Source organism: Anomalospiza imberbis, chromosome 3 (assembly GCF_031753505.1).
Source record: "Anomalospiza imberbis isolate Cuckoo-Finch-1a 21T00152 chromosome 3, ASM3175350v1, whole genome shotgun sequence".
NCBI classification, from domain to species: Eukaryota; Metazoa; Chordata; class Aves; order Passeriformes; family Viduidae; genus Anomalospiza; species Anomalospiza imberbis.
Window position 1 is genome coordinate 38,633,177 of NC_089683.1, and position 22,823 is coordinate 38,655,999.

The 22,823-nt window shown below is 36.1% G+C and overlaps 1 protein-coding gene across 11 annotated transcripts in view; it reads right to left on the reverse strand.

Annotated features, from left to right (window-relative positions):
• Nucleotides 1-22,823, reverse strand: part of EPHA7 (EPH receptor A7) — a 164,030-nt gene that overhangs the window by 135,465 nt on the left and 5,742 nt on the right. For 7 of the 11 annotated variants that reach the window (XR_010997134.1, XM_068184078.1, XM_068184081.1 and 4 more), the window contains exon 3: nucleotides 19,210-19,879. Coding sequence is in view for 10 of the 11 variants with exons in the window: in XM_068184078.1 (XP_068040179.1) it covers nucleotides 19,210-19,879 (670 nt within the window). In the remaining variant the exon portion in view is untranslated. Of the gene's footprint in view, nucleotides 1-10,233; nucleotides 10,470-16,646; nucleotides 17,331-19,209; nucleotides 19,880-19,968; nucleotides 20,019-22,823 lie in introns of those variants that run through there. The other 4 variants (XM_068184084.1, XM_068184082.1, XM_068184085.1 and 1 more) reach the window with 4 other exon arrangements.

Below are 22,823 nucleotides of genomic sequence, written 5' to 3' on the forward strand. Positions count from 1 at the left end.
TGCCATGCTATGCCAGCCATCAGATGAAATGCCTTCCACGGCGAGGAGAGCTCCTGCTTTCCCTTTGTGCTCATCACCTTTTGACATATCCACTGCCTGGCACACTGAAGTATAGGGTAGAAGCTGAGAAACATCAACTGACTTACCCTCTCCTTCCTTCTCCCCAGTGATATATTCCCGGGCTTCAATCTGACAGCAGGTGCTTTACACCATTCATTTGATCCTTTTTTCATCCATATGGCATATTTTGTTCGTTGTAAATCATGTATTTCATTATTGGTAGGTTATTTAGAATATTTTTGATCTGTTCAACAAAATGGTACATGGTTTAACTGTTCTCTTGGAGGTGATTCTTTATTAGTCATATAATCCATTTTTCTACTGATTAGGGAAGATGAGTCAGTACTAAATATTCTATCTCCTCACACAATTGATTTTTCTGTGCTTTTTTTCTCCCAATATTATTTTCTCCAACAGAGTTTTGCTGGCTATTTTTTATTAGTACAAATCATCTGCAGATGCGCTAGAGATTTCACAGTACAGCTTCAAAGATGTTTTCTAGAAACTCTGGAGAACAAAGCAATTTTTCATATCTAATTCCATTCTTCTCTTCCCAGCTGATGTAACTGTCAAAGAAAATCACAGCCATACTAACAACGCAATGCAAATTAACTCAGATCCATACAGATTATTTCTGTGGAGACCCAGAGTCCAAAAAATTATATATTAACATAAGCAATAGAAACAGCCAAAAAAATCTGCTGTTGAAGACCTCACCTCTTACAGATAAGAATAATCGGGAGCAAAAACAACCTAGTTCCAAGCAAGAACATCGGGATCACAGTCCCTGACAGGTTGCCTCCATCAGAATCCCAGACAAAGCACCAATGCCACCAGCAAACCCACTGCTGGTAGTGCCTTCCATCAGCTGGAGAGACCCAGCCACCTCCCCACACCCCTGCACTCCTCAGCTACCTGTGTCCCTATCCCCTAATGAATCTTCTGCTGACATTTACTCCAAAGCATTTCTTGTTTTGTTCTGTTTTGTTTAAGAAAAAAAAAAAAAAACCACAAACAAATAAAAAAGTACATTAAACCAAACACTTTCAATTTATATTATTTTTGGATCACTTCCTCAGTGGCCTGCCCATGGAAAGCTAGCATTTTGCAAACTTTCAACTAAAATAAGAACAATATTCAATACCAACAGGATGAAATGAATCAATCTGTCCATGGGTTAATTCACAAAGGCAAATTTCTCTTTCACAGTCTCCTACCAGAAATAGGAAATAAACTTCTGTAGTTCAGTATCCATTTCTGCTGGAGGAGAGGGCAGAACTGGGTCAGTTTGATGTTTCCTTTGGCATTCTACATTTTTCATAGGATAAAGCATGACAAAGGGACAGACTAACAAAACTGAGCCAGAAATGAACCGATTTACGGGAGAGTAGTAAAACGAAAATGTGACTCAATCTGCTTATTACTCAATATAACTTACAGAAGAAATGGGTCTTTGTAAAGTCTTAAACAAATTAATTTGCTTGCTTAGCAGACTTAGGGCTTGTTAAAGGCCCACTAAGGTCCCTCATTACTTTCAGTGCTCTCTGGCTCATTGCTCTTTCCACACTGTTCAGTAGCTGGCTCTAATTCTGTATTTCAGAAATTTTCAGCTAAATTCATGTATTTTCAGAATAATTGTAGAATAAACTGAATATAAGATTGGGGCAGGCAGGGAGGGGGAATCTGATTTAGTATGTCTGGAAAAATTAGTCCTATCAGATACCCCATTAAAATCAGTTCTAAACTAAAATTAGCCTTTTAATCATCTGAGCTATATGACTGAGCCATCATATGTCACAGACATCACACAAATAACCAGAAGCTAATGAAATACAATGTTGTACTTCAAACAAAATCAATCACCAATTCCTTAAAATTTCATCCAGGAACCTAGCGAATTTATTTCTCTCTTTTTTTTTTTTTTTTTGTTAAATCCCATCTGATGTGAGTTAATATTGAGCGAAGACATAGCGAGAAATCTCTAGCTGATGAGTTTCTAAGGAAATCTGTTACTACAGGAAACATGTTCACTTCTCTAACAGGTACAAACAAACATAACTGATGGGAAGAACACAATCAATAACACAGTTTCCAAAAATACTGTGACTGTTTATCTTAAGATCAGATTTGAGTGATTTCAATTAGATGCAGATCTGTTCTGGTATTTCTCATCTTTGCCAGCTTGTCAGATAATTGCCTCCCGAGCAACTGTGATTATCGGGATTTCTCTGTTCAACTATTAACTCATTCTTTGACAAAAAAAAAAAAAAGTCATGATATTTTGAGTTCTTTTTCAAAAGGACAGGAATGGATCACAGCCTGAAAGGTGCTATCTATACTATCATTATTCAAACATATTTTTAACACCAATACCATGGCATAATAGAGAATTGTCTAGATTTCTGTTACCTGCTGCTGCATTTTGTACAGAGGGGAAAAACATGGTTGTGCCAAGTTCATTGGTTGATACAGCTGAAATTTTTATTAATAATGACTACTCATCCTGCATCTGCACTTTATTACCATATGTTATTATGCTCATCTCATTTAAGAGAAGGACACATGAGCCAGAATTATAGCTAATTTACAAGAAAAATAAACCAAATCAAATACTTTTCACCTCCCATGTGTGGTACATGTTTATAACTTTCCTCGAATCAGAACCACAGGCTGCTGAGAAATAGCACTGTGCTTTAAAAAGAACCATAATGTTTCACCCTAGAGTTACAACATATGTTTGATACTGGCTTTTACACAAGAGGATATGTTCTGTTTCTAGAAGTCTGCAGAAGGTTTGGGGATCTGTCTGGATGAAATGCGCTGTACAAATATGCAGATATCACCAGTACGTTTCTGTCTTAGACAAATTTCTGGCAAAGTGGAATCTGTAAGAATTATTTTACTTTCTGTAATTAAAATATTAGAATAATCATGTTTCACCATGACAAATATTACTGGGGACAGAGGAAGACATTAATAGTTGCTTGCAATAGGCTTTTTAAAATAAAAGCTGCCTGTACCTCTGTACTTTTTTTTTTTTTTACTTCTGTTATATATTTCCTTTCATGGAGGTATATTGCAAAATAAAATGCTATTCTTCATTTTGTTCTAAAAATGTCTGCTTTGAACTATTTAAACTATTTTAATTACTCACTGTTTTTTCAGCATAAATACATTTTGCTCACTGACCCATATATATTTCTTATCTAAGTGAACCAAGCTACTTCTTCCTGACCACTTAGTGCAAGTTAGCCAGGCTTTGTGAGCAGCATATAACGATATGCAAACTAAAACCATAACTATGTCAATTTCAGGTCAAAAAGGCCTATTTGTGGTTATTATGGAAATCAGTTTAAATGCAAGGTGCCTAAACAATGCGTCTTTGCGTACTGGCTCAGCAAAAAACCACAAACAACCTGCCAACATCTGCTTTTTGAAGTGTCAGATAACATTATTTCCAGGATGACATCAAGGGCCTTCATTGGCTATGCATAAGGTCAGTGAATATTAACTTCATTTACACTTGGCTGAGAATTGGCTGGTGCCAACAATAGGGGTTTAGATCCTCTGCTGAGCAGGGTTAAAAACTGACAGAAAGCTGCCATTGAGGAAGATGGATGATCGTACTGGCTGACCCTATTCCTCCCCAAGTGTCACAGCTTCGGCCTCTTTTCTATCTTCGCAACAAAAGACCCTCCCTGAGCTTCCCAGTGGCCTTCAGCTTTATTGGTGCTAACAGGCCCAGACATTTTCATCGATTGGATTCTATACCTCTTAAACACAAGAGCTTGCCCTCCCTGGCTAGCCAAACCCTGGCACAGATGTCTTTTTTTGTAATTGCTTCTCTGCTGTCTGTTGGGAAGGATGCAATCGGACAGGCGAACATCATGTCAACACAGAAAATGCTTCACCATTTATCTCGGTTTCCCAATGGCATTTTAAGGAAAGTGATACCCTGCTTGCCTGGGGGGGGGGGGGGGGGTAGGGGGGGTGAGGGTTAACCCTTCAATGGCCCAAAGTGACTATAAATACAGAAACAGAAGTTGCCATAAAGTCCCTGTAATCTACTGTATTTGTCCTACACATCATTTTACAAATTATGAATTTAGTTCTCCCCATCAAACTGTTAAAAATCTACATCTCTAAATGCACAGAAATCAGTTTAGTGTTGTTACTGTGTATGTTTTTACATCAGATCCTCAAGGGCCTTTTCAGTCAAGTTCAAAGTATACATTCAAGGCTTGAATAGTTAATAATAAAAACACCTGTAGAATTTCCAATGTGTTTCAATCTGAGGGCACACACTAAAGAAATACCATAAAAATACACTAGGAGCTTATATGGAATATATCTGTTACATGAAATGAAAACAATTATTCTAACAGTTGAATGACAAAATAACTGGAGAAAGGATATAAAGGAGACATAACAGAGCTGTAGAGAATGCTTTCGGGTTGAAGAAAAGCAAAACTGATGTTCCTTCATAATTTTTTTTTTCCAAACATCTGCTACTGGACATTTGCTGGCAAAAGAGTAATGGATTTGACAAGCCACTTGTTTGATCCAATACAGCAATTCCTGTCTTTCTGCATACACCATGGAAACACGCAGCCTCCTATCATAATTTATATATTTTCCCAGATTCTGGGCTGTGCTGCATGTGCTCTGTGCCAGACCAATAGTTCAAAGGCACCCTTAAAGGCACTACAGCCTGCCAGGGGACTGGCCTGCCACTGAGGTGCAATCAACAGGATTATAGCAACCCATGTTCTGCCTAACAGATTTATAGCCAGAAGTGAAGGAGCGTGGATTAAATGCTCCTATTAACACTCATGGCTCAAGTTACCTTGCCGGGACTGGGCATAATTCTCAGGGCTAGTGATGAATTGATGGAAAAACAAATGGACAGGAAGACATCAAGCTGATCCTTTACAGAGATACGGGGTTTGTATTGAATAGTATGGAATAATCCTCTCAAATATGAAGATAGAAATATAAAATATAGGGGAGGTCACAAAGTTGGGAAAAAAAACGCAATCCAACCTAGCAGTTCATCCTACAGGTGAATGGAAGTAACAGCCACCAAAACTACCTCTCTGCCATGATGTGCCATAGCAAGATGGATCAAATTATTTCAGTTCTCTAGTAACGCTTGTAGTTATAATTGGGGGAGGGGATTGGGGAGTGTGTGTGTCTGGGGCAGGGGAGTAAAAAGCCAAATATTTTCTGCTAAAGGAGAGAGAAAAATTTTCAAACTAGCTGCTATAAAAAACAAAAAAATAATAATAAGTTTACCTTAGTCATAAAAACAGTAGAAAAGAAAACCCAGTCATAATTCAGCCATAAAGTAAAAAGATGTACTATGAAAAACATATGTGTGAAAGTAGCTGAAGTGATTTTTTGAAAATACTGCAATACATATATTTCTTGGAATGAGATGTTTATTGTATACGGCCCAGCCTACCACAATATAAAATAATGCAATTGTGTGATTGTACACCAAGATTCATGATGACTTATTTTTTTCAATACTGGAGGGGAATATTGTCACAGTAATGAGGAAAACACACATTTTTCATATTTGTAGTAATTCCTATTAAACAAACTGCTTTTAGCAAGGACTGCAAGACTGGGCCCTTGCTCTTTGTGTTAATAACAGATGGTTATGACATGGGGCCAATTCCTGTTTTTCTTACTTTCACAAGCCGTCCCAAGGGACTCATTATTTTTTTTTTTTTATGAATAAAGCAAGGAAGATTTTACCCAAGGGAAAATAAGCAGTTTTGCAACAGAAACGTTTGGGGTGCCCTTTTCCACTGGGTAAAAGCAGAGAGCTCTGCCTCATTGCAGGAACACCCTGCCAGCCCCAAAGAAGCTTTAAGAAACCCCAGTAGCAGGTATTTGGAAGAAACAGAGAAAGAGAAAACTGGCACACAAGTATGAAATTATAACAGCTCTCAACAGATTTCCCCAATATGCTTCAGAAACTGTTATCAGGGACAGAGATTGGCAAGGGATTCCCAGCAGCACGCTTCTTCCATCTGGAGTGGGTAGAACTGCAATGTCTCCCAAAGCTGAAAGTTGTGGGGATTTTAAAGAAGACACGACAGATCCAATTTTTAACCTACAGAGTCATGAAACACATGGGGCACAGGAGTTTTGCCCCCATGGATAATCACTGGAAAAGGGCTCCATTCATATGCTCTCCTTTTCAATCACCTTAATGAGCAGCCCTCTTAGTTAATAAATCCAAGTCAACCATGATATATATGGAAGCATATTCAAAAATTAAGATTGAGAAAAATGACAAGAAATAAGTATCTGTGAAGCAGGTTCTTATCATATGTTTATGACCAGGCTGTTCACTTACACAGGCAAGTGTCACCTCCCTGAAAGTCTCTACAGCCCATAAACTACCATACTCTGTTCCTTTAGCTAAGAACTACCACCGTTGTAAGAGCAGGTGCCCACCACAAGAAGCAGGAGGAGTTCAGACACTCTTTCCACAGCACACAGGCTACTCAGCTTAGGGTACGTGGAATTGGTATATGACACACTAAGAGCTTGCTTATACCTTCCTTTAAAAGGAGATGTGAGGATGCCATAAGGGTGTCTCCATTTAACTGACTCTGAATACATTTCTGATTCCAGGAGATGCATGCAACTGGTATCACTGCAGATATTTAAAACCCACTTCTGAAGAGACCATAGAGATGGCAAGATTGAAAGACCTCTTCCACCATTTCAAAGTAATATAAATTAGGGGCTGGGGATTTTCTCCTGCCCATAGAAAAAATTCCATTAGTATATATCCATTAGGTAAGTACATATAGCACTCCAAAAAGCAACATAAAAAATATTGCTTCTAGCTGAACGCTTAAGCACCTCACAATCACAAACAGCTAGAAACAGAACAGGGACATTTTTTACCAATATGTACCACACAAAACTGAAGTTTTCTTAACTGGTGACCACAGTGCAGGAAAGTGAAGACTTAACTTAAAAATCAAGTGAGTCTAGGATACCTGGAAGGATATCCTCCCTTCGGAAAGGACAGCCCAAGCTTTTTGTGTATGGGGAGCTGATCTGTAATGTTTCTATGTATTCAGATGACCTGAGCAGGTTGTTTGTGCACAGTCCCTGAATAATGTCCATCAATCAATGTCAACATTCTTCCAAGCTCCACTCTGACTGGCAACTGACAGTCAGTTATCTCCTGAATGTTAATTAATAATGAATACCCTTGTCACTACTTAAACACACAAAATGTCTTTAAATGGTGGAATTATAAAAGTGGGGTTTGTTTTGTGAGAAGAGGTATTGCATTTTCATTTAATCCTTGTATTAAGGAGAGAAATAAAATCCCTTTCTCAGATACTGCACATCATTTGTGCTATGAGCCTGAGCTTTATTTTCTAAAAAACATTCATCTCTACTTGTCATGGAATTTTGAATCTTTTCTTCTTGGATACATGATTTTTTACAACAATAATACACAATACAATGACTGCAGCTCTAAATATGACAAAAAATCTTTAAGATAAAAGATCAAAAGAAGGTATGTCATTGTCTCCTCCTATGTCGCATTTGCCCAAGGAAAAGAAAAACTGTTTTAAAAAAAAGATGCCATTTTTCTCCCTTGTTTACCAGTATTATTCACTAGCAATTCCACTGACAGGACTTTTTCAATAATAGGACAAGTAGAGACTTATTTTAACTGACAAACAAAAGCAGACAGACAAGCATATGCATCATAAAGAAAAAAAATTATGCCTTTTATTCAGAAAAAATAAGTGATATGCAACTAATTATAAGTGTTAAGTTAAGAGAAGAGACAGTCAGAGATCACAGATTGAAAATTCTATTCCATCTGCACAAGGGGACATGATTTTCAATCCCGCTTATGATTTTAAGCACATGATACTTTCACACTTCCCAGAATCAGACTGCAGATGAAATGCGGCTGAGATGCCCACAGGTGAGATAATTAGGTGACAATGTGGAGCTTTGGGATTTGCTAACAGTTAAGACAATATCCATTTCCTTTAGTTATCATTTGGAAGGACTTTATCACTACTCTTTTTTTCTAGTTAGTGCCAATAAAACTGGCCACACTTTGAAAAATGTCCATTTGTCTGTATAACAGACAAATGTATTCTTGCATAATCAGCACAGAACAATGTCACAATAATATACTCAGTAAATATAATGAATGTTATTTTTTCCTGAAGAGCTACAGATACGGAACAAACCTTTTCAATAAATTGAACAAAAAAAATTAAATGGAGAGTTTTTTAATTTCTTTACTGTGCAAATAAATCAATCACGAAAAAAATATGTTGACATTTTGAAACATGAGAAATCAAATATCCAAGATTCAATGCTTGATTTCAGCTAAGAGGCTGTATAGTGGGCCTGATCCAAGACAATAAAATCAAGGAAGAATACCCTCTCTTTGAAAGTATTCCAGTCACATTCCAAAACTATCTCTATGTAGAAATTAAAAACAAAATACTAAATATTATCTTAAAAAAAAAATCTGCTCCATACAAATTTTTTTCTTCCTAGTTACATTTTTTACTTGATATTTTAAGACTTCAAACAAAACTATACATTCTAACAGAAACAAGGGAACAGATCAATACATCTCCATTTGCTTTGACATACAAACACATCACTCTTTTAAGCAAAAAAAAAAAAATCCGTAGAACTTTTTCTCCAATTCTACTATTCACCTAATAAATATATACATATGTACACAATGCAAATAATTAGTCAAAACAAAATAATGTCAATTTTTGGAATCACTAGTGCACAAATAGAAAACTTTAAATAGTTTATATTTTATATGCATGTCTGTGTGTTTTATATATTATATATATATCAACATAAATAAATATTTGAAAAAGAAAATTCATAACCTAAGGCATTGGAATCTGTCACTCTGTATGAATGGTTCTAACTGCTACACTATGAGAACAACAAGTTTCAGCAGTAGCTAATAAAACCTTCTAACAGTGACTGCATGTTGGTTAAGAGACATGCCCTATTTGAAGCAAGAGATCCAAGCTCAAATTCTCCTCAGCAAGAAAAATAATTGACCTAAGCCTGGATAACATGATGTGAGTGAGATCATGTAAATATGGCCAGTGATCACAGCCACATGTTGCCCACTCAGACCGTGTCCCACAAAAAAATTTTTGAACATGTAATTTGTTCCAGCATTAATAGAGCTGGCCATTTGGCACACAAACTGCCAAACTTTTAGGAATACAATAAACTTCACTTACAAAGCATCAATTGCCAACATTCTTTAAGAATTTTCATGGTAGCTAAGCAAGGGTTCCAGTACTTTATATAAGAGATTTAACTAATTTCTCAACATCAACTATATCCCTCTGTGGACACAAATTGATTGATTCAAATAGGCACCACACACACTTTTATTAAAGGTATCATTTTTTATCAAAATCTAACCATATAATAATTTAAATAATTTAGTGTAAAAAAAAAAAGCTGGTACACTCAGGAAGTTAAAAAAATACTATGTTTACTACCCATAAATTAACATTAGCTCATAAACTGAGAAACTGTGGGATTTGGAGGCCCCATGCCATTTTAACTTTTCAGGTCAAGTGGATCAGGTCATTAATACAAGCTCCATACAATTCCTGAGTTTTGTTTTGATGGTCCATCACAAGTGGATGAAGGACGTTCTGCCCTCTCCTATACATGGGTTTAGACTTCCATAGGAAAATATGCACATGTACACTATAAGACTGTAAATAAAGCATATACGTGGTCATTTGAAAAAATTAGCTCTAGCAACTCTCAGGGGACATTTGCACTTTAGTCACATTATGAGGACACGTGCAGTAAAACAAAGAAAGGGAATGTACAGCAGGTCACATGCATATGGCTACATAAGGCCACTACATTAGTCACCTGCCAGAAGACCGCCAAACATCACCTGACCCTCCCCACACAATGGAGTTTAATCCACTGTGTTCCATCCACTGCAAAATGAACAGTCATCTACAATCCATGGTATATCATACTCACTACATGCAAGGAAAGAATAATAACAAGTCATAGCTACTAATTTTGCTAGAGATTATACATCTCACCAGTGGGAGATGTACCATCAGGGGAATTTTAGGGTGCTGTTTATATTCACTTCTCTGTATACATTTATAGCAGCACAATATTGCAATTCTTAAAATTCTAATAAAGCATGCATTTAAATATGTTTCATCAACCTAAAAGTTTCAAGTTTAAGCATATGCTTACACTTACCTAAAACTTTAGCACTTTCCTCAGTAGGAAAACATCAACACATGATGTTACTCTCATTAAGTTAATAGGATTCTTTCCATTAAGTTCTGGGGATGGTGCCTCAGCCTGCAGTTCTACAGATAGTTTCCTGCATTAGGCATTACCTCCTTAAAACACTTATAACTTGTTTAGTGAAAAGTAGAAACATCATTTTTACACTTTCTCAGCGCATTTATTTATGGTAATACATAGCGTCAGATTTTTTTTTTTGTTAAAAAAAAAATATCAGCAGCCAGTCTGCTGTAGACTTACTCCAGCCTCTCTAAAGCCTTAGTATATTTCACAATTACAACGAGAAATAATTTCTGCATTTATGTATACTAAATATATTGCAAAATATTAACAGTAATTGTATTCCTCAATCATGTACTTCCTTTTTTTTCCCATCAATCGCACACATTTGAGGTATGTACTGATATCAGATGATAATAACAATTGGAGTTAATTAGACTTTTACTGGAGAAATGTTTGGTACTATTATTGCAGCAGAGCCATGTCTTGCCAAGAGACACAAGTAACTAATTCAAATCATAAAAATTAAGAGGTTAAAGTATCAAATTACCCTGGGTAAAAAACCCTGATGTTTGTTAGAGATCTGAGCAACTTTATCCTCCTTAAGACAAGCAGTGGGGCCACCCAGCTAAATAAAAATGTACAGATACATGCCCTGACAGGATCTAAACTCAAGAAATACAGTATTTGAGCCCAATTCTTATTGCACTCAAGTTTTATACTTTCTTGCATTTGCTACTCTCAATTAGACTTATAAATTAGCTTGATATTAAGCAATTTTTTCCAAAGAGCATATACATTCAAAGAAATATTTTTTTCCTAAATGGAAAATCTTTTCTTAATGAAGAAAAATAGAAGGAAAAAAGTGTTAAATACTTAACAGACACTCTCCTTTTTGTTGGTGTGTTGTGTTTATTAGGGAGACTGTGAAGTCAGAAACAGTCATTAATGGAAAAATATACAAAAATACTTTCACCAGAGCCACCAGGCACACATTGCTGATGTGTCTGAAAGCAAGAAATGAAACACAAGATTACCACAGTTTCTGCTGTGAACTATTAACTGGATACTATTCACTTTCACACGTAGCATATATTTTTCATTAATATTAGGGACAAGAGAACTCACTGTGACAGACAGCAGCAGCACAAAGATTAGGAAGTGCACAGGGATAAAAGCTTCTCTGAGTAAGGAGAAGCGTGTTCATAAAATTGTCTTAAATCCATTTGCTACTGTTGCTGTTCTCACAATAACGCTATGTTATAGAAGAAATTAGACACACCATTCTGTAAAAATTGGCTTCTTTTTATGAAATTAAAGACAGGTAATGCTGACTTAAATAGTCAAGCTTCTCTTTTTTTGGTCCTCTGATGCCACAATACTGTGAAGGATTACAGCACAAATCATCTACATATTTTTTCTGTCAAGTCCTTGGCTTTTAACAAGCTCCCTGAATACACTTTTCTAATTCTTTGAAGGAAATTCCTACAAACTGTTTTACTCTCAATTTGGTTCCAGCCTTAAGTTTTTTATAAAAGTACCTCTAGGAGAGGCAAAAAACAACACAATTAAATTATATGTATATAACTTATACAGCTTATTATAAAATTTCAAAAGATCCATTTTGACTTTGCAGATATTAATTTGAACGTGTTTTATTTGTTTTCAATCTAAAAAGTGTCAATCCACAATAAACTGTGTAAAGCTTACCGTTTTTAATAACTAAATTAGCATTGCAGACAGAGCTTGCACAGTATAGGGCAAGCCAGCTGAAAAGTCAAGAAGCAAGAATTAACTTTTAGTTCATAGTTCAAGTAATAATAAGCATATTAACTGAAAACCTACACTAAAACTTTCAAGTAATAATAAGCATATTAACTGAAAACCTACACTAAAACTATCTCCACAGTTTCCCAAGTGAAAACAGAAAGACATTCTTAAGGATTTAATACTACTTAATATATAGGAATTGTTGCCGAGGAGCAAATATTTTCACAATAACAGAGGAAGTTTGGGATGCATCAAAAATCAAAACCTAATTCAAAACCTAATCTAGTTAACCAAACATTTTGCCCACATAATTTTCTTTTTTTTTTTTTTTTCAGCTTCAGTACCAAATATAGATCACACCATATGGTTATCTCACTTCTTAAATAAAAACATCAAATTCAGCCCTTTACTTAAATTTCCTTATTTTCAGAGAAAAATTTATACTGTGAACTGCAGCTTTCTTGGAAACTTCCAAAAGCATTTCAGCATAGAGATAATTGATGTTTTACAGATATATGAAGTAGATTAGGTTAATAGTTATTAACATGTTCTTCACCAGTTCTTCTATTAATTGATCCCTACTTTCAGTTTCTCTGTAAACTACTAACTCTTTTTTCAGTTCCTGAAATCTTGTTTTCTGGATGGGTTTTGTTTCGTTTTTTTCTTAAAAAGCTAATAGTCATATTTAACAGAATGCACGTACACTTATGATATATAATGAGGATTTTATATGACTTCTCCCATTTTCACTCAGAAATGAAAGAATACTTAGATTTATTTTACTAGCCTAATTCTGAGAGGTTAACAGAAAACCTGGACAAAACCAAAAAAAAACACACCAAAACAAACCAAAAAACCCTCTGAGAATTTCTAAGTAAGCAGCTTCTTTTTCATGTAGGAAAATTTGTTTATACTTAGAAACATAGCAAACTTAGAAAATGATAGCAAAGCCATTAGATGCCTATTTCACCCTTCACAAAAGATTTCTGGGCAGGAAAGTTTGTTTCAGAAGCAAAATGTATGGTTTTGGGCAGCAGACTCGACAGGATGAAATTCCATTTCTAAATACCAAGTAAAGCTTCATTTAGAGCAAACAGCAGATACACTTTATGACTAAGGAGTTAATGGCCCAGCTGTTGGGCAACCATAGCTAATTCAGTAGTGGCATCCCAGACCCGTAAAACAGACAGTTTTAGTGCTTTCCCTGTAACTAAAGGAGATATTACTAAAATTCTCTTAGATTTCATTGCTGGTTTTCTTTTAATTTCAAAATCTGTGCACAGTAGTGGATCTGACCAAAAAACATCCGAACAACAACCATGCAGAAAATTTAGTTGAAGAAATTCGAATTCATCAAACCTCAAGTAAAATGCAAAACTAAAATTAATTCTTGGAGACAGCAGAAGCAAGGGGCAGGCCAGAGGGCAGAGGAGAAGAGGCTGGAGAGGGAAAGAGCTCTGCATTATCCAACAACCCCACTTCTAGGATCTGGGCTCCTGATTGCCCATTTGCATGTGCAATTTCACTTCTTTCAGCTGTTCTGGAGCAAAACTACTAGTTTATTGGGAACTAAATCTGTCAGTAGCTCTGCAGTTGATTCATTTTAGGGATCACTCTGATGGCATTATCAATGAAAAGTAATATCACTTTGACTTCCCATCATTTTACTTCTCTCAACTCTTTATGCCACATTTGGGACAGGATGCTGTATCACCAAAACTATGACGACTTATAATCAGACTTATCAAATTAATTCAGATATTTCAGGCAGATCAGCACTACAGAAAATCAATTGTATCTTCAGGCAAAAAAACAACACAGAAGAGACCTGAAACAGATTTTATGAAGCATGAAGGCATCAGTTTGTTTCAGGAAATAGCTAGCCCTGACCAGTGAGAATACCAACCATTTTGTGTTACTTCATTTGGAAAACACTTTCAAAGAGGTCATATTTAACAGTGGACATAGCTCTTTTCCCTTTCTTTTCCCTTTCTATTCCCTGTGTTTTCACATCTAGAAAGCTGAAGAACATGAACAAAGTAGGTCAAAGAAATTCAAATTACTTAGAGAGATAAATAAATTTGTAAAAATCATTCTCTTTATGAACACTAGACTGTTTTGAAAGGGAGATATAGCAAGAAAATCTATCTTTGTACCACACCTCCGTGACAAGAAGGGAATTCAGAAGACTACAGGGTGAATGATAGCCAAAACATTCAACGTTCTACAAATTCCAAAGGGGACTTGAAGCAAAAATTAAAGCTCTATATTTCATGCTAGAAACTCCTCCAGTAATTCTTGACCATGTAGCTAAGAGGTCTTACTTTCACTTTAAAGTATCTAGTTTATTTTCCTGAACCCTGCTAGGATCCTTTGCAAAGATACCTACCTTTTAAACTTTTCCTTTCTTTTTTTAGTCAAATAGTTCATACTCAGCTGTATGTGATGCCTGATATCAGATCCCACTGGCCTTTCTTTAAAAAGGAACAGAATAGTTATTTAATATGTTAGGGAATAAAAAGAGAAGGAGATAGATGCTCTGCTGTTGAACTTCTATGGGCTTCTGAGAAAATGACAAGATACAGTGACACAGAGATATACCCTCATTCTCTGCTCAGGTCCAATTAGCTGAAACTAATTACATTCTCTTCCCTAGAGTAATTCTGGAAGCAAACGGAAGAAAGGTAACTCTTCTTCAAAAGAGGAAACATTTAAAGTCTTGATGATATAAATGCCATTGAAAAGTTGTCTACCATTTTTCCCATCTTCACTAAGCAAAAAAATTTCAAGTTGAAAATACAGACATGTCAGCATAAGTTACTTAAGTTGCAGGTCATCCACATCTTCTGTGACGCACTCCCTGAGCTGAACCCTACACCCAAAGCATAAGCAACTTGGGCTTTTGGGAAGCATAGTAATATTTGTTTTAATTACAACTTATTCACATTCCCATCTTAATTCATTGTCCTCTATTAACAAACATGTGGCACATCAGCTTCTAAATGGAGTAACATTAAAAAAACAAAACACACAAGAAAGGAAAAAAAAACCACAACCACACATACTTTACCACAAATATGCTGCACATAAGGCAAATTCACTTTCTGAATCTGTTATCAAGTAATATCTCACCAAGCAAAGAGATAAAATGTTTGTCCCAAGAAGAAAAAAGAAAAGGAACAGATGCAGCTTGCTCTTTGGCACAGTGTATAGCACTTGACAAAGTCTGGAAAGAAAAGCCTGTAGCTCCCTTTTTACCTCACCAAGACAAAATGTGCAAATAGCTATAATCCCTTCCTCATTTGGAGGCCAATAAAACAACTGTTAATGCATACAGTATTATAATATGTTTGACAGTAAAATGCACCCATTTGGCTTTCCCTAGGAATGGGATTTTTTGGACTTCGTGCCCAGAGATCTATGTAATTTCTCAGTTCAGTAATATTAAGAGAAGCTTCATACCTTCTGAAATATCACTCTACTGCTCTGATTGAATAAATTTAGTTCTCTCCCTCTCCACCCCCAACTAACATGAAACATATGGAAAATACATTACAGTAGAAGCTCTTATAGAATTATTTTCACCTTAAAATATCAATCACTGATCACAGTGTATTCCTTTATATGCATAACACATCAAATGAACTCCACTCTCAGAAAAGTCCAAGTTAGACCTATTGGGAGTCCACTACAGTTACTGAGAAGTCCATTGGGTTTTGTGGTTGGGGCTTTTTTTTTTTGGTTGGATGATGGTTTTTTGGTTGGTCGGATGGTCTTTTTTCCGTAACAGATGTAATGCATAGTGTTAAACAAACTGAATATGTCTAAGTATCTTTCTGGTACTGCTGCTAGGTACCCTTCAAGATAATCCTTTAAAATGCACAGTTTCCACACCTAAGCATAGTGCTACACACCAGCAGACCTAAGATCAACACTGAAGGAAAAGTCTCCTTGCGCATAAGCAAAACAATCTGCAGCTGAAAGTTCAGAGGCTCACCTAGTTTCCTTATGTTTGTTTCATACAGCTTTAAGATTTTGCTTTAAATTGCATTTGTGATCTCTCTGAAATTTGGCTCTCTTATGTATGTTTTAGACCACTGAGGTCGCAAGGATTCTTTGGCACTCGTATAGTGAGAAGTAATCGGTGTACATCCAAACTCAGTTTGAAAGATCAAGCAATTAAGAGGTGTGACAGCACAAAGAGGGAACACAGGGAACCTTATTTTCCAGGTTATGTGTTTCACCACTCATGATTGTTTTCTTCCTTATCCTTCCCAGCACTACAAGTTACTTACATTCATAAAAAAAAAAAGAAAAAAAAAAGAAATGTATCCACTGCAGAGTTGTATATAAATCAAAATTCAATTGTTTTAGTATCTTAACTCAGTAAATTTCACAAACAGGAGAGGAGCTGTATGCAAAAGGCACACATTATTAAATCACAGACAGCCAATCAAGCGAGTGTAACACAAATGAAAATCCCTGCTGAGTTATAGGCTGAAGAGATATTTGGAACTACAATGTGGTCATCTACTCCTACCATTGCTGTAACACAGCCAGATAAGGTATTATTCTGTATCTTTAAAAGACAATCCTATTGTGTTAAGTTAATTCAGCAGAGTTTTAGCAAGTGTGAGAGAAGAATCACAGATGTCTGTGCATCCTGACAGAGCACAATACTTTCTGCCCTGAGTAGTCCCAAAGAAGTCACACAGCATGCCAGGTACAAAGTATTTGCAGAAGTGAGCCCTCAGACAGGGCTACAAAAGCTCTGGGTTAAGGAAGTACACAGAAACTTGGTTCCACTTGATCTGTTACACAGCTTGACAGTAACAGATAGCCAGTTGCATTAGTGTCAATGTAGAGATAAGTTTCTCTCAATATCTGTCACAAAAAACAGACACAGTATCAGTGTGCCAGCTGCATTATCGGTCACTGCATAGTTGATCATACTTAATAACATCCTCAAGCCCAGAGAGGACACACAGACAGCAATTACAAGTGTGTGCCACAGTCATCCAGATCACTCTGACTTGGAGCTGCCGACTCAGCATGCACTCAACGAGTGCCTGCCCACCACTTTTTCCCTCTCAAACACATTAACTTGCCTCAATATGGGGCCAGAGTTTGTTTTGAAACTCTTAACAGGATCACTGAAAGAAAAGAGGAAAAATACCATAAATGATCCTCTGGACTGCTTCCAGAGTAGCGTGTTCTCCCAGCGATTGCTTTGGAAGCAAGCCAAAAATGGGAAATGTTCTTGCAAATGAGCACGCCACCAGGCTCAAGTACAAGTTATCATTTAATTCTTTTGTCAGCATCAGCGCAGTTAGAAATTAAGAAGCCTGTTCAATAAACAGGTTACTTGAATTCCAGTCATCAAACATAAATTTTTTCTCTATCCATCCCTGCCATGCTCACTCAGGTTATGTCCCCCACCCCCTTCCTAACATACACTGGGGGTTTTTTGGATATTTTCTCTCCCTTATTGAAAGTCAAATAAAATTAGTATATTAATTACATTAACGATAACTAGGTCTGTAATCAAGAGCAAATTAACTAAAAAAGGGAAAAAAATCAGTCACTCAGAAAAAAATTCTAAAACCTCAACACAGACTTCTGTGGGACACAACACTTAATATTTTTAACAGACCTCTAATACAGTCTACTGAACAGTTTTGCCGGGGCAGTTTTTCACATTACAATTACTCCTAATGAGATCACCCTCTGCAGTGTTTAAGACTTCATCCTGTCCCAACAGAACAATGAAAGATTTGTGTGGAGTTACAAAGCCCTGAGATCAACTCCACTCATTTCACCTTCTACTGAATTTCCTCATAGAAACTTGCCAAAAGCAGAACTGTGTTTTTACATTTGTACAAACTATTAATCAAGAGATTCATTTACATTTTTTAGGATGCCCCAAAACCTCTACAGTTTTTGAAGTCCTCATCAGACTAAGACACCTCAGACTCAATGAGTGCCACCAGCTTTGTTTTTGAGATTATGTACATTTCTCCTCTCCATAGATTTGTGGGGTTTTTTCCTCTTTTTCATTTACAATATTTTTCATCAACAAATGTCTGCCTACATTGCAATAAACATATGTTAATATAGAACTTCTTGTGTTATCTTGTGATAAAAAATGATAGACCTTGTATTAAATGTACATTAAAATACCTGTCTCCAAACAAACTGCAGATTCTCTTGTTCTTATTGGAAGCAAAGATAATAAAATATTCTTTCTCATGCTAAGCAGAAATGCCTTATGCCGGTAGCCCCAGTGACAGCAATGTTAATGGTAAGTATAATTCTAAGAACATGGTTAACTGAATCAGTCTTGAATCAGGAAGTACAACTCAGTAGTCTCTGATCTTCTAGTATTTTAAAATAATTACAATGATTCATTTGCAAGCCAAAAGTTTAGAGTTAGTTTTGTGCAAAAAAAAATTATAGAAAGGATATTATACTTTATTCTGAAAATTTGATACTCTAATTGAAATATCTGTCTTACATTTAGAGGTTTTACACACTTGACACAAATCTCTAGCTCGGTTTTGATTTTGCGTGTATTTTTCCCATTACTAACCACACCCATTCTGTTTACTACATCCATTTTAGCTTTCTTATGTCAGAGATCACGTGAAAGAACAAACTGTTTACCTACTCATACCTGACATTATTGCTACAATGTTCTGTGATAGGTATGACTTACTCAGCCTTACCAAAAGTTGCAAGAAACAGTCTATAATTTTAGTCCTGAACCTATCTTTATACTTACGACTTCAACCTTTTTCTTTAAATTCAAAACAGCACTGAGCAACCACTGATTTTCATAATCAGACAGACAGACTGATTTAGATTAACCAGTAATAACTTCAGATTCAGTGTGAACTACAGATTGAGGATCTGAAAACTTTAAAAGCAGACTGATGATGCATTTCTCTTTAAAAAAGGTGAAAAAAAGAAAAAAAAAAGAAAAATCTGGTAAAACATGACCTAAAATTTACAGCAAGTTGTGTGTTTACTTACGTTCACATGTGTCTCCTTTCTGCTGGTATCCTGCTTTGCAGATACATTTTCCAATAGGCACTAACCATTCTCCCTCCGCACTACAGTGCATCTTCGGCGAGTTCTCTGCCTCCTCCTCCGCACTGCTGACACAAGTTCCTCTCACTTCAACTAAAGAGGAAAACTCTGAGCCAGTCACTGTGTCAGGAAAAATAGCTAAGTTCTCAATGATGGACCAGCACTTCTTGTAGTAGACTTTGACAGAGACCAAAGCAATGCAGGCCCCTACGTCCTGAAACGCAAGATAGAATCCTTTTTTGGACAAAGGTCCAATTTCTCTCACCTCTGTGTTAAGTTTCATTTTTCTCTCCCCAAGATCACCCTGGGTAAAGCTTTCATCTGCTGCAATAGTGTCTATTTTTACATATTGGTTTTCTCGGATATTCCTGCCAGTGTCGTAGTCTGTTTCATAATAATACAAGTTAAAAGTTTCTTTACAAGTCCCCAGAACTCCAGGAAGACTGTTACAATCCCTCAGAGTGAATTTCAGTTCTACAAAAATCCTTTGTGCATTGCTTTTTGCAATCCAGTTAGTCCGAAGCCAGTTGTTTTGGTTTGACTCCATCACCTGGCATACCTGGTATGTTCGTATAGGAGTGTAGTTTTCATCCAGTCCACTAATTTCTTCCCACTAAAATGATAACAAACAGTTAGTAATAAACAAGAAGTATGTCACCAGATGTAAATACTGAGTATTTTAAAAAACTTCACACAACTCACGTTTCCCTTCTTTTTAACAGTAAGTTGTTAAAAATACTGTTAAGCACCCAAAAGAAGAAAATATATATTAATTATATATATTAATGTAGGAGTAGGGTCTCTCCTTTCATGTCTTTCCCACATACAACTTCTAAAAATCACTGTCATATCATGGGCACAGTTGCAAAGGGGTAGGTAGCTTCAGAAAAGGCTGTTTAGCATAGAAGGTTCTGATTTCACCCTGAGCTCACACACATTTCTTTAAAGTCACAATGGTTTTGAGTGAGCAAAGACCAAAAGGAGGGAGGCAGCTTCTCTTCCAAAGAAACTTAAAATCAGTGAAGTCTTAGAAACTGAAATTGCTTAGCATTAGAGTACATAAAACTTGTGCATGTAAAACTTCCAATGAAACTTGCAGCTGTATAGAAAGCATGGGATGAAGTCCTGAAACTCATGAGCCAGATGATTCCCACCCCTATGTGATCAAAATGGCATAGAGAAAGAGCAAGAGAAAATTGATAGAATTAAAAATCTGAAAGCAAGAAAACATTTTAGTTGTCTCCCTTTCTTTCAGTCTACCTTCTGTTTCATTTACAAACTGAAAGAGTAAGTAGCAGCTCCTCCTCACCTCACCTTTTGTCCAGTGGCTGCACCCATATTAGAAGGGGCAAACTTCATTTAGCTGAGAGTTCAAATGAACCATGAGACTGCATATAGAATTAAAAACAACCCATATGACTGAAAGCTCTCTGGTTCAAAGGCTGAGTTTTGTTGATTCTCTCTCTTTGGGTTACCAACTGTGTAATGAGCTGGTAAGCCTTTAACAATCCCAGAGTCTTTAACAGCCTTCAGCAGCGTGGGAATTTGCACCTCCAGCAATGGCAAACCTGCCAGATCTGCCCAGGTGTAACCAAAACAATCCTTGTCTCTCACCTTTTTTCACATTTCTTGTAACATTTCAGTGCCTGCAGAAACTGCAGCTGTAGTAAATTAGAGGAGAGGGGGTGAGCTATCGTCACCCCAGGATAAAGGCAAACATGACTTCTCAGGATGGCACTCAGCCCTCTGGCCCTGTGTCAATAATGCACTTAAGCTCATGCTTAAGATCAGTGACTGTACTTATGAGCTTAATGGTGAGCACATGCTTAAGTGCTTCGTGGGACTCGTATAGTCGGCACCTCTGCAGGATGGAGCTTCCACTGACATTCCTCATGCCGGCAACCAAACATGGAAGGCATTGGTTTCTCAGATCAGGAGCCACATAGTGCACATTACTCTGCAAGCCTATTTGACAGCAAATGAGACCATTTTAATGTTGTCTGTTTCAGGAAAAAACAGATGTGGCTGAATCATCACAAAATATATCACAGCTGCAGATGCTGAAATGCACAGAAGTAAATATCAAAGCGCATTTCAAGGACCTATAGCTAATATAGATGAGATATATAAAGTATTATGTATTATATGCATATGGTATTAAATGATTGAAATAGATTATTAAATGCTCATGGAGTTAACTGAAGTGATTTCATATGGAACAGTATTAACCTCTGAACAAAAGAATGTCTATCTTCATAACAGATTTATTAGAGCTGAATGAATAATTTTTTTTCACCTCCACAAGAGCTAGAAAAAACAAGAAAAAGAAAAAAGGGGCCCTGGACTGAGAGAGTTTTGGCTATACTATGATAACAAAAAACATCTCCCCATTAAAAAAAAATTCCCATCAAGATGACAAAAAAGACATAAAGCCTAAAATGTTGCCAGGTAATGCTATCTCCTTTGGCATTCGTTTGAGATGGTTTGGGGGTTTTTTGGTTTTTTGTTTGTTTGGTTTTTTGGTTTTTTTTATATTTTATCTTGTGTAAGCATTCTTCCTTTAAGACACCAAGCCAGATTCTGAAAGAAGATATTCAGTAAGATAATGCATTCCATCTTTGACATGAAAGTAACTCTCACGCACCACACAACAGAATCTGCCTCCTTGAGTTGTTATGTGGATTGCTCCATCAAAACAAATCACTATTGCTCCTCAAAAAAACCAACAAACTAAAACAAAAAAAAAAAAGCAATAAACAAAATACATTTTACAAAATCAACTTACTCTTCATAATATAACACAAATGAGTATTCTCAGAGTCAAAATCCCACTACATGAGACTAGCTAGCATCAAAGAGATTTTTATGTTAGTGTCAAGGAAAATAATACAGAAAAACTGAATTCACACAATAAACACTACTTTTTGTCATCTCCAGCATTAAGCAGTGGAGTTATTTTTCCATATTTTGACAAAGCCAAAAAATTAGGGAAATGTGATTTATGATGTAATTATGTAATCAGAGTATCTGCAAGGGAAAAATATATAGCAGTACTTCAAGAAGTTTTCACCTATGGCAGCTGAGGTTACCATTCATTGACGTTTTCTTATAGTGAACAATTTCACAGAAAGAAAACTCACTTTTCTTTGTCCTAGTGCAAAATATGGTGCTATACATGCTATACATGTTTGAATATGCCTTGTTCTATTGGTTTCAATTTATGGTATTTTAACTTCTTAGTTATCTTGACAGCATTAAATGTAGCATTTGCAGTTGAATGAGGCATTTAATGAGTGTCTAACTGATATATTCTCTACTGTGATGATGCAGTAGTTTCTCTCAAAATTTTCTGTGTTCATTCCCATGAAGTCTTTATTGCATAGTTAATAATTCAGTAATTAAAATTAGAAAAACATTTATTTTCAAAATTACATTACTAAAATGGTACTTTTATGTTAATTTACAGACAACTTTTTCTGAACATTTTCACACATACAAATCTAGCCATTAGTTTTGATTCACTTTTAATTTGTGATTGAAATTTGCTTCTACCTCTG